The sequence below is a fragment of the Balaenoptera musculus genome, chromosome 11, assembly GCF_009873245.2.
Source record: "Balaenoptera musculus isolate JJ_BM4_2016_0621 chromosome 11, mBalMus1.pri.v3, whole genome shotgun sequence".
In the NCBI taxonomy this organism is placed as follows: domain Eukaryota; kingdom Metazoa; phylum Chordata; class Mammalia; order Artiodactyla; family Balaenopteridae; genus Balaenoptera; species Balaenoptera musculus.
The window spans coordinates 20,155,366-20,168,265 of record NC_045795.1 but is presented as its reverse complement, the minus strand read 5'-3'; the positions used below and the strand labels follow the sequence as shown (position 1 = coordinate 20,168,265).

The 12,900-nt window shown below is 40.0% G+C and overlaps 1 protein-coding gene across 10 annotated transcripts in view; it reads right to left on the bottom strand.

Annotated features, from left to right (window-relative positions):
* Nucleotides 1–12,900, bottom strand: part of CARMIL1 (capping protein regulator and myosin 1 linker 1) — a 316,540-nt gene that overhangs the window by 174,063 nt on the left and 129,577 nt on the right. For all 10 annotated transcript variants that reach the window (XM_036868161.1, XM_036868162.1, XM_036868160.1 and 7 more), the window contains one exon: nucleotides 7,273–7,394. In XM_036868161.1, the coding sequence (XP_036724056.1) occupies nucleotides 7,273–7,394 (122 nt within the window). The remainder of the gene's footprint in view (nucleotides 1–7,272; nucleotides 7,395–12,900) is intronic.

The following is a 12,900-nucleotide window of genomic DNA, read 5'->3' as shown; positions in this document are numbered from 1 at the left end:
TAAAGAAGGAGCAGAGTGGTTGGAAGCAGATGCATTTCCACAGATGAATTAAGTAAACCTTGGACACACCAAGCTGGATTTATGTCTGACTTCATCTGAGATCACATTTCTCTTCTAAAATTCTTGCTTTATTTCAGCTGAACTGTAGGGCATGTTGTTTCAATAACACACAGGATGAAGTTGAGCTAGTCCAAAACAGACAGAAAGTAAGGCAGGAAGCTGGTAGGATTAAGAATAGGAAGGTGGCTGTCTAGGATTATAGGGAGAAATAAACTAATCCTTATGGCAGGTTCAGAAACCAGAGCCTAATTTTACTCCAAAAACAGCACTGGACAGTCACACTCAGAAGTAGGAGGAAATGATCTGGAGAGTGAGGGAAGCGGCTAGTGTAGACATCCATGTGAACAGGGCCCTGCTGTGAGGAGGCTACACCTGGTATTTTCCCTAAACTTCAAACCACCCTTCAAAAGTATCAGTCTGAGCTTTTCCAAGTAGCTCCCCTTCTGTAACAGTTTTCATCTTTCTTTTTTCAGGAAGGAAAAAAAATCAGGTATCAGGAACTAAAGATGAAACAAGTGCATTTATTTACCTAAGAGGTAAAGTCATAAGAACTAAACTTCCAGAAGGCGGCAACTGTTTCTTACGTATTCTAATGCTAGACAGAGACAACGAGGAAAAGAAAAATCTACCCCACATGAGTTCTACCTGTAGCTAAATAACAGCAAAGAGCCATCTGTGTATGCACCACAGGGCACCCGCTCACACATACACACACAAAAAGAGCGCGTGTGTGTCAGACACAGAGAGACAAAGGAGTTGCTGTCAGAATAAGTGCCCTAAGAGGTAAACCAAAATCCTAGCAAACAGATATGTACATCCTGTCACTCACTAACGGGCGGCACTATACAGCTGAACCAACTACATTTACATTATGTGCATTTCATTTACACAAGACTCAGAAAATAGTTCTATGTGGTAAGAACAGTGAACTCGGTGACAAGCATGCCCGCTCTCTATGCAAATCTCATGCTTAAATTGTTGACACGGAAAAAAAATCTGCAAATTATTTTAATCCAGGTAAATTAATTGGTTTATCAAAAATTCAATTGCAGTGCTGATCCTATACCATATGGCAGTTGTCTCCAGAAGAGGACATGTTTTATTGACGTAAACCACACCACACAATGCTACCTACTGCTTTAGAAAAGTATAGAAACTGCCGCAGCCTGTAAAGCACCTTTCTGTTGTTTAACCATAAACTTCTATTTTGCCACTTCTCTTCACTTATAATAACCTCACCTTTTCATACTTAACCAGCTTTCGACTTGAAAAGGGATTTGCAATTCCATTTTTATCATGGTAGTAAAGACGCATTGTCCTAACATACCGACACTAATACCCAGCCAACTTTCAAATTGTCACATACGTGAAAGAATAATCCAATATGATGAAAGCCTAGAAGAAAATCATGTTAGAAGGTTACTGTTCTGTCACCTAAAACGGTGTTATGAGCCACATTTAACAAGAATCAAAGTAGAGAAATGCAACCAACTTACATAGAAACATATAATAATAATAAAAAATCATAAACATCAAAGAAATTCCCTACGGATGTCACCCATTTCCTTTCCAACAGTGGAGGCTTTCATTCCAGGGCCTCTGCGTAAGAACAGCAATGGGCTACACAGCTAAGACTTGTGGAGCACTTGTTAAGCAGTCAGCACGAGTTAATTTAATCCTCACAAAACTGCATGAGTATCATTATTCCCATTTTACAGAGGAGGACACTGAAGCATTGAGAAGTGCATTAATTTGCCAAGAGTCTCGCCCCCTAAAGTAACGAGACAATCTGACACCTTCCAGTTCCACCTCGAGGCTCTCTTCCCCCAGGTTCATAAATCAGTGCTACAAGACTGACTCTCCCTTAAGTGTAGCTGTCATTTCATTCTAAAGTTCAAAAGCCTTCACTAGCTCCCTACTGCCTATCCCAGAGGCTTTTATTCAGGCCCTCTCCAGGTGTGCCTTACCTTTGTCTCACAGTGATATCTGCAGGCTCCCAATTCTAACTGCTTTAGGCTGGCTGCTGTCCTCCTAAGGCAAGTTAAGTTACAGCTGCACCTGCCCTCGCCTCTGCCTCCAGCCTCCAACCTCTGCCATTTCCCCCACAGAACTTTCCCTGGAGCTCACCCCCAACAAAAGCCCACCTCTCAAAACAAAGAGGAAAACAGACACAAATCAAACATTATTTTCTTGACATCCCAAGTTACATGGAACTTTCCCTTCTCTGAAATCTGAGGATGTTTCACTCTCTTCATGATATTGTTTGTGGAACTTTCTTACACTACCTTTAGACAATAAACTCTTAGATGGCAGGAAACATTTCACTCATCTACGTTCTCTAGTAAGCATTTTCTAAATTAGTTCTAACTCGCCCTAATGACTTAATTTAATATTAAAAAAAAAAAATCTACCTTGGTTTTGGAAAACAGCCAGGGTTCTTGGTATTAGAAAAGCTAAAGGCCATAACACAAAACAGCTTCCTGAAGGGAACTGCCATTACAGACATCTCTGTGAAACGGATTAAACAACACTTAGGCTACAAATATTTCCCTAGTTTCCTCCCAATATCACTGCCTTAGAGATGAGGCCTCCAGCGATAGTGACTATCACACAGCAAAGATGAGAACGTTGACAAAACAATGCTAATGGTGATTTGATTTTTAAATTTAAGTTTTCTTCTTGAATCTTTACATTTTCTCTGTATTTTAAAATAAACTTTCCTTATTTAATGAGGGGAGGGGGGCAGGGAAATGGCACTCTGTGAGGGAAGAGAGGGACAGAGAAACATCCTAACACATACATGTAGCAGGGAGGTGAAGATTCTAGGCGTAAAAACTTAATTTTAATTAAAATTCTTCATTTTTTTTTTCCTACCAGCATTCTCTTGACTATAGTCAAGGGGATTGGTTATATTTCATAGATATATATACTATTTTTCTATATTTGATTTTGATCATGGATGTTATTTCAAAATTATATTTAAAACCAGAAATTCAGGTCCTGGCAGGTTATCATTTCATTTATAATATATACAGCCAACCTTAGGTTATTCAAGAACGTATTATGTTAACTGAGGCCCTGGCTGTGTTTGTCCTCCTGATTCACCCAGTTTCTGGTATCTGCTCATCAGACTTTTCCCCGATGATCAGGCTCTACCTGAGTAAGGAAGGAGGTGAGGGCTAAGGACCCAAGGGCCCCACGATGGGCTCAGGTAATACATTTGATGGGACAAATGACTCAAACAAGGCTTGAGAATTCCAAATACAGTATCATATTCTCCAACTTACTATGAGTAGGTCGTATGACATTACCGGGGACCTATTTTCTTTTGCATGTTCTATATTATTTACGTAAAGGATCTATTTCCCTTCCTGACAGCGTTGACTACTAGGAACGTAGAAGAAAGGGTATGATTACCTCCTTCTTCCACTCTCTTGTCACAATAACCAACACCAATAGAATTATACATTTCCCCGGCCAACCTCATGTAGTACAATCTAAGGAACTTCACGAGTAAAGTCAGAACATGCAAGTCACAAAATATTAAGAGTTTATTTTGACAAGCTAACTGTGCACGTTGGGTAAGAAAGCGAAATGGAAGTCAAGTACATTTATTTAAATTCTCTGCCCAGTCATTTTCTAAATTATAATCTACACTGTCTTCCACGTTGGTATATTCATTTGAACCGCCTCTCCTTTCCCTACCCTTTCCTATAAATTCTATCCATCCTTTCCAGGTAGATCTCCTCTGCACAGCCAGCCTCCACTCACTCACCGCCCACTTACACCCAATCACTTTCAGTTCAAGAGTCCATGGTTTGAGGGCAGAGCTACCATCTTGTAAGTTCTATACACTCCCAGGGCACCTCTCCCAACAATGTACTAGGCAAAGAGGAAGCACGAAATGTATGTGCTCATCCAAAACCTCGGTGACTATCTACTATGTGCCAAGGGCTAGGGACTAAAGATTAAGAAAGAAATGTGGCCTTTGCTCAAGCAGCGCCCAGGCTAGAAGGAAGGTCAGGTGTGTCTTGTGATCTGTACCCCTCTTACCTTCTCAAGGATATTGCTGGTTTATTACCAATGTCTCCAGCAACAATCTCTTTCTACTAGATCATTCCCCTTGTTACAGTCATATACTTTAATATCTCCCATTCTGAGTACCAAACAGAAGTTCCCTGCAATTCCTCATACCCGTCATAGCTAAACTTCTCTACTTAGTTTTCTACACATACCACATCCACATTCTCACGTCTGAGTTCATCCTACAGCCACGGCAGTCTGCCTCTCCCCATCAGAACACGTGAACTGCTCTGGTCAAGGTCGTCTGTGCCCTTCATGGTGCCAGCCCACTGGACACCTCTCTGCCCTCGGCTTATTCAATGCCCAGTAGCATTCTGCAATCACCCACTCCTTCCTCCAGAAAATTCTCCCAGGCTCTGCTTTCCCACTGGAATCCACCAAAAAATCTGGTTTTCTACTAGAGTAACCCAGCTCCCTTTGTGGTTCTTCCTCTTTTGCTTGACCTCTAAACGTTGGGACATTTTCTCTTCTAGGTCCACATCTCTCTCCAGGTGATCTTATCAACAGTCATGAATTCAAGACGCTCTTTACACTAATGACTCTCACATTTGCAACATCTCCAGACTTGGACCTCTCCTCCAAGCATATCTAACTGCCTATCTGATTTCCCCACCTAGATGCCCCAGATTTCACATTATGCATGCGTACAACAAAATGGTTGGTAATTTTTCCCCCAAAAAAACTTGCCCCACCCTACTCTAGGCCCTCTTCACCTCACTGAAAAGTAGTGTCAGTCACTAAGTTATTAAACCAGAAACCTAAGAGCCATCCTTGGTTCTTCCCTTTCCTCACTGTTGTCACCTATCTACCTAATCCATCATCATGTCTTATATCCAAAATAAATCTTAATAAATCTACTGTCGCTCTCATCTTTATCTCTAATAGCATTACCTTTAGCTATTAGCTTTCAAATTAGCTTAGCTTTGATAATTTCCAAATTAGCTTTCTACTTCTACTCTTTCCCCTTCACAACCCACTCTATCTAGAAGCAAAAATAATTTCCATAAAATATATAAGGAACCATGTCTTTCCTTACTTACAAGCTTACAGTGACTTCCTAGTGGAATGCTACTAAATTCCAAACTCTTTACCAGGAGTCTCTATAAAAACTGACCAGGGCCTATGTTTCCAGCCTGATCTTACACAATTTCTCATTTTTCTTTTTTGCGGGGGTTTCTTTCCCAGTGTAAGTAATGCAACTTCCCAATGTAAGTTCCATGTGGTCAGGGACCATATTCACTGCTGGGCCCCAACACTTAGCACTCTGCCTAGCATATAGTAGAAAGTCAATAAATACTCACTGAATGTATAAATGTATAAACAAACAATTATAACACGATGTGCTTTGTGGTAGTATAGGCAGTAATCGCAAAGTTCTATGGAAACATAAATAAACTCTTGACTGATGAGAAACTCTTCACATATTTGGGCTAGTCTTTTGGAGTGGGAGTCTGTCAGGATTAGGAGCCTATATAAAAGGCATGAAAATATAAAAGAGGCTGATGTGTTCAACAACAGGCTGGACTATGGGGCAAGACGGCAGTGGTTTTCTATGCCAGGCTACGTGTTTGGATTTTATCAGGAAGGATAGCCATTAAAGAGCTTAGGCAAGGAATAGAGACTATGTGAATTATGGAAAGATAATTCTGGCGACAGTACGGAAGATCAGTTGGAAGGGCAAGAACTAGAGACAGAGAAACTAGCTAGAAAGATGCTGCACTGGGCAAGTGAGAAGAAAGACAAAGGACCAAAGAGCTATTAAGACAGAAGCAAAAGAGCTTGGCAACTAATCAGATGGGCAAGTAAGGAACAAGAAATCAAAGCAGCTCAGCTTTTCACTTGGGAGACTACGTAAATGAAGAAGCCACTCACTGAGATAGAATATCCAATACAGGGAGGTTTTAGGGGAAACAGTAAGAAGTTCCGTTTGGGACATACTAAGTGTGAGGTGCATGGGGACATCCTTGTGGGGATGTCTGATAAGCAGCTGGGGGACAGAAATGAAGATCAGGGTGAGGTGGAGGGTCATGAATTTAGAAACCTCTCTAGAGGTAACTGCCTCTCTAGAAATGGAGCTGCTTATTTAAGACTTGTGGTTTAATATTTGCTGCCTAAACATTTTAACAAGAAGTTAAATGGAAGATAAAAGAGAAAAACACTTTTCGTACACAACTTTCTCCAGGAAAAAAAAATGAGAGAATCCAAACCAAAAATAAAACCGATAAACACGAAGGCCGGGTTTTCCTGCTGCTTTGCCTCCTAATTTACAGGCAGCAGCAGTGGAGGGACATGTTCCATAAAGGACGACAGTCCCCCAAATTCCCCTCCTGCCCCCACCAACCAAGGCACACAGCTACTCATGTCTGTGCTCTATGTGAGGTTTCATGGCCTCCTCGGCAGGGATTTCCTGCGATCTGTGTATCATCTCCTTCCATCAGGAAGGTATTCTGAATATGCGCTATTATTTTAGGGAGCTTTCTGACATAAGGATCTCTCTGCCTTTCCACCTCAGCCAATTTAACTCCCCCTTTCCAACAAGCTACACATTCCCTGTGTTCAAACTCTGTTACCCAAGCACAGGATCCTGGTTTAAAATGCTTGACAGAAAAATATGAGGCCATGTACAGACAAAATGTACTCATGTCCTTAATGTGTATTCCAGAAGAGTGAGAGGGAAATGAAAGAGGCTAATTTTGATGTTCAGTTTTGGCTTTTTAAGTTTCCCCTTACTGAACAGAAAAAAATAAGGAAAATGAAGCACTCTCACTCGTCATTAATACTCACTGCCTTCCTTTCAAAGCATGCAGCTCCTGGCATGCTGCTAATAGCTGTGAGTAAAATTCACACTAGGGTAAATCTCAGGTTACATTAAAAAGGCTTCTGTTTTAGTCTTAGGAGTAGAGGTTAAAGGATTGCCAAATCCCTTCATCACTCCAGCTCTCTAAAGAGCAGTCATGTAGAAAATCTCAGACATAAACACAAAGGTTTGAGCGAGGGTTGTAACATGTAATGTTTAAGAGAAGAAGAAAGTATGAGAGAGGAACCAAGTGAAGGGGCAAGAGGAAGGCTGTTTTCATTTTGCGGGAGACCAGGTCTCTGCTCTCCTCACCCTCCCGCGGGAGAACTCACACCGGGGAGAAGCCAGGGAAGATCTTCCGCAGGCTGGTGCCGATGTGCGCCAGCACCTCGGTCACGTCCTCAGGTGATGCCATCTTCAAGGAGATGCTGCACTTCTCAGTTTCCACAACCATCTGCAACAACCAGGTTGGACATTGCTTAATAATGAGTCCAATTCCTTCCATTTTTTTATTTTAAATAATGTAAACTATATACAGCAGTCCCCCCTTAGCCGTGGGGAAACATTCTAAGACCCCCAATGGAAGCCTGAAACCTCGGATAGTACCGAACCCTATATATGCTGTTTTTTCCTATACATACATGCCTGTGATAGAGTTTAATTTATAAATTAGGCACACTAAGAGATTAACAACAATTAACTAATAATAAAATAGAACAATTATAACAATACACTATAATAAAATTTATGTGAATGTGGTCTCTCTCAAAACATCTTACTGTGTAAATTTAATGCCTTTTCCATTTTTTTTAATTCAAGTATTGATGTACATATTATATAAGTAACAGGTAGACAAGATAGTGATTTTTAAAGTTTACACTCCATTTATAATTATTATAAAATATTGGCTATATTCCTTCCTGTGTTGTACAATATATTCTTGTAGCTTATTTTCTCCCTAATAGTTGTACCTCTTAATCCCCCACTCATATATTGCCCCTTCGCCTTCCCCCTCCCCACTGGTAACCACTAGTTTGTTCTCTATATCTGTGAGTCTGTTTCTTTTTTGTTATATTTGCTAGTTTGTTGTATTTTTCAGATTGCACATATAAGTGATATCACACAGTATTTGTCTTTCTCTGTCTGATTTATTTCACTTAGCATGATGCCCTCCAAGTCCAACCATGCTGCTGCAAAAGGCAAATTTTCATTCTTTTTTATGGCTGAGTAGTATTCCCGTGTGTGTGTGTGTGTGTGTGTGTGTGTACACATACCACATCTTCTTTATCCATTTATCTGTTGGTGAATACTTAGGTTGCTTCCATATCTTGGCTATGTAAATAGTGCTGCTATGAACACTGGGGTACATGTGTCTTTTCAAATTAGTGTTTTTGGGTTTTTAGGATATATACCCAGGACTGAAACTGCTGGATCATAAGGTAGTTATATTTTTAGTTTTTTTGAGAAACCTCCATACTGTTTTCTACAGGGGTTGCACCAATTTACATTCCCACCAATCATGTACACGGGTTCTCTCTTTTCTCCACATCCTTGCTAGTATCTGTTATTTGTGTTCTTTTTGATGACAGCCATTCTGTCAGGTATGAGGTGTATCTCGTTTTGATTTGCATTTCCCTGATGATTAACGATGTTTTGCATCTTTTCATGTGCCTTTTTGCCATCTGTATTTCCTCTTTGGAAAAATGTCTATTCACGTCTTATGCCCAGTTTTTAATCAGGTTGTTTGTTTTTTTGATGTTGAGTTGTGTGAGCTGTTTATATATGTTGGATATTAACTCCTTATCGGTCATATCATTTGCAAATATTTTCTCCCATTCAGTAGGCTGTCTTTTCACTTTGTTGATGATTTCCTTTAATACCTTTTTCATCTTAATTAAGCAGTTATCACACTCTGTGGTCATAACTTCGGCAATTTGAGGTGCAAGAGCAAAACTCACACAAATTTCTTTTTCCTGCTTCACAATTTCACAGATAGAAGATTCGTTCTTCCCTTAGATCTTAGCATCCTCAGCATACAAATTTTTTTCTTTCCTTATTAAGTCAAGAACTTTCACCTTTTCTCTTAAAGGGAGCACTTTATGACTTCTCTTTGCCACTTCCAAATTGCCAATGTCATGACTCTTGTGCTTTGGGGCCGTTATTAAGTAAAATAAGGGTTACTTGAACACAAGCACTGCAATACCACAACAGTAGATCTGATAACCTAGCTGGCTACTAAATGACTAACGGGTGGGAAACGCTGGATGAAGAGATGATTCAAGTCCTGGGTGGGAAGGGGCAGGACAGTGTAAGATTTCATCACGCTACTCAGAACAGCATGAAATTTAAGATTTATGAATTGTTTATTTCTGGATTTTTCCATTTTCCAACCATAGTTGACCACAGGTAACTGAAACCACAGAAAGTGAAACTGCAGATATGGGGGAACTTCTGTACTCACGCTGATATATACTAATACAATACCAGCTTTTTAAGAAGCACTTCCTTAAAATAATGCTCTTAACTTTAAGACTCAAAGAACTGTTTGGGTAGAGGGTGGTTACTGAAGCAAGTTTCTAAGGGCCAAACTGCAGATTCAAACAGACCACCCCGCCCTGCACCCCCCCTCCACCCCCAGTGATGGAAACTGAATAGCCACATTTGCAGGTGAGTTCTCCTTTTACCAAGATTTCGTCTTGCCTTACAAAGTCTGTCATATCCCTAGCATCTAGTGTAAGTAAGAATACCTCCTTCAGTGAGCACTGGAGGATACCCCAATAGTCACTTTTTTGTAAAATGTGTTTTAAAAACAAGACATATCATGAGATATTTAAATGAAATGGTAAAACCTTTTGCCTGATAACAAAAGAAAAATCAAGTGCTTATAAAAGCTTCAACTTTTCTAAGAAGACAGGATACTTGGAAAGGATTATACAAAGGGAACAAAGTAATAAAGTTCATGCTAGGCAGAGACTCATTCCTATAATTAACTGCTGGAGATGTCCAAAAATGCTGAACTGAGGTCATACAGCTAGTCCTACAAATAAGTATAAAACAACCTGATAAAAAGGGCAGGTCACAAAAGGGAAGATAGGTTGATTATAAACACGTTCCAAATAAAAAGAACTGACTTCAATCACTCTTTTAAAAAAAAAATGCTATTTATTATCTTGGATCTCAAAAATATTCACGTACAATTCAATCCTTCTGATGATCACTGCATCAAAATATCCTTACACATTTACCTCCTGTTGTTACTTAATTTGTACAGAAATATGATGGGGAAACACTACCCTTAATGTGTGACTAGCCAACTGGATTGACAAAGAAGCTTTTAGATTTGCTTTAGGTTGTCCTACGATTAGCTGAATTTTAAAAAAATAATCTGTCTTTCAAAGTGTTTATGTTAAAAGAAAAAGCAATCCAATTTATTTGTCAAAATGATGAGATCAAAGAAAAAGACTTCAGTGATTTGAGTCCTTAAAATGTTACTTCCTCGTAAGTACCCCTAGAGGCATCTGTTAACAGGTATTTAATACATACCACCTTTGTACCAGTTAGTTGGCTCCCTATATAAAAAACATTTTTTAATCCTAATTCTCAGCACATTCATTCCTCAAGGAATTAATGGCACTGCCTTTGAAATTGTCTAGACAAAGATTGCCCCGGTCTTGTAGAAGCTGGTCCAAGAGATATTTCCCCCCAAAAAGGCAGCAAGCATTATTGTACTTGGAGGTATTTACTGATATGACACTTCAGTGATGTGTCTTAAGACTAAAACTGCTTTATGCAATTAGGCTCAGATATTTTATATGCACCTATCTGGGCGAATGTATGTTTTAACAAGCCAGATACTTTGGGATGCAGCCACCTTATCTATGTTCCACACCCCACCCCCTACCTTCCCACCACAGGTAATTATATTTTTCACTATAAGGTACTTCTTCTTTCTTCACATCTAGTGCATCTATTCAGTTCACAGTTTGGGTACGAGTAATTAGTAATTAGCTTATTCTAATTCCACTTAATCTTAACACCTAATCATCCTTAATTGCACAGGATTGAATAGAATGACAGGGAAGAAGAAAAGGTGGCAGGTGGGAAGAAATGAGGTCTTTAAATTCAACTTCACATAAAAGCATTCATCCAGCCCTGCATAATATGTCACCACCTTTGCATAATGTGTCACCACCTTTGCATAATGTAAAGAATTACAACAAAGTGATAGAGGTGAGACTAACACAGTAAATCATTTCATCAGGAAAAAGAACTCCCTCTCAAATATCTCTTTCCCTCCTATTTCAGCTGGAGAAAAATAGAATGTTTGAAACAATTTTTGCTTAGACACCTAGCAGAACATAATTCATGACCACCAATACACATGTAAAATAATAGTGATATAAGCCCTAGTATCCTATTTAAGACTCAAGTTTCCAAACCCACTCTGCCTCTTGTTTTAAGGTAGAGCCACCTGACTAACCTTTAAGAAAAGCATTTTTTTTTTTTTTTGGCTGCATTGGGTCTTCGTTGCTGCGCACCGGCTTTCTCTAGTTACGGCAAGCGGGGCCTACTCTTTGTTGCGGTGCGTGGGCTTCTAATTGCGGTGGCTTCTCTTGTTGCAGAGCATGGGCTCTAGGTCCGTGGGCTTCAGTAGCTGCAGCACGCAGGCTCAGTAGTTGCAGCATGTGGGCCCTAGAGCACGGGGGCTTCAGTAGTTGAGGTGCGTGGGCTCAGTAGTTGTGGCTCACGGGCTCTAGAGCGCAGGCTTGGTAGTTGTGGCGCACGGGCTTAGCTGCTCCATGGGACGTGGGATCTTCCCAGACCAGGGATCGAACCCCTATCCCCTGCACTGGCAGGCGGATTCTTAACAACTGCGTCACCAGGGAAGTCCAAGAAAAGCACTTTTTACTAACCCCCAGCCAACAGATCTGTAAAGTGTTTTTCTTTCTTCTAACAAAAACAGCCAGGGGTGGTTTACCAAGATCATTCTATGACGTAGCAAATAATTAACTTATAATTTAAAAAAAAATTTTTAGCAGGTACTTCAGTTGTACAAAAAAAGGTCCAAAACTTCTGTAACTATAAAACTATACAACTGTTGGTCTCTATTTATTGACTGTGACAGCAAGAGAACCTGAACACCAGAAAGTGTGATGGCAAGGAGACTTGTCAAGTAAGATGAAGGTCTCCCCCATTTTCACAAGAAAGAGGAAAAGAGCAATAGTAAAGTCACACTTCACAAACTCAACACATTCACTCACTCTCACTCATATACCATGAAATGCGTATACCCCCTGGCATTTTATTGGAATTTACAAACGTAATTAAATAATGATAAAAATAGCAATGACAGAGAAGTTAATAAACACCAGAGAACATTAGAAAAAAATGTTCTAATCAAGGCTAGACTGCAAGTGCCACGGGCAGACACCATCATCCTTATGATTTCACATCAGGAAAAATCAAAACCAGAGACATCAAGGGTCCTGAGGTTACACAGGTTATTCATATTCAACCTTTGGGACACAACAGAATCAAATGCCCACCCCAGACATATCGAAGCCTAACTGTCATGAGTGTATGAGTGTGTGTGTGTGAGAGAGAGAGAAAGTGTGTGTGTGTGTGTGTGTGTGTGTGTGTGTGTGTGTGTGTGTGTGTGTGTGGCAGGGGGGTGGGGTAGGGCTGCTGGATGTATCAGCATCTTTTTGATTTTTTTATTCAATTTTTAAAGGTTACACTCCATTTATAGTTATTAGAAAATATTGGCTATATTTCCCATGTAGCACAATACATCCTTGTAGCCTGTCTTACACCCAATAGCTGAGGTATCAGTATTTTTAAAAAGCACCACAGGCAATTTTGAAACATCAAATTTTGAATACCACTAAGTGACTCGTATTCCAAGTATCTGGATTGCTAGCTCCTCTGTGAAGTAGTACCACTGTTTCACTATATAGTAA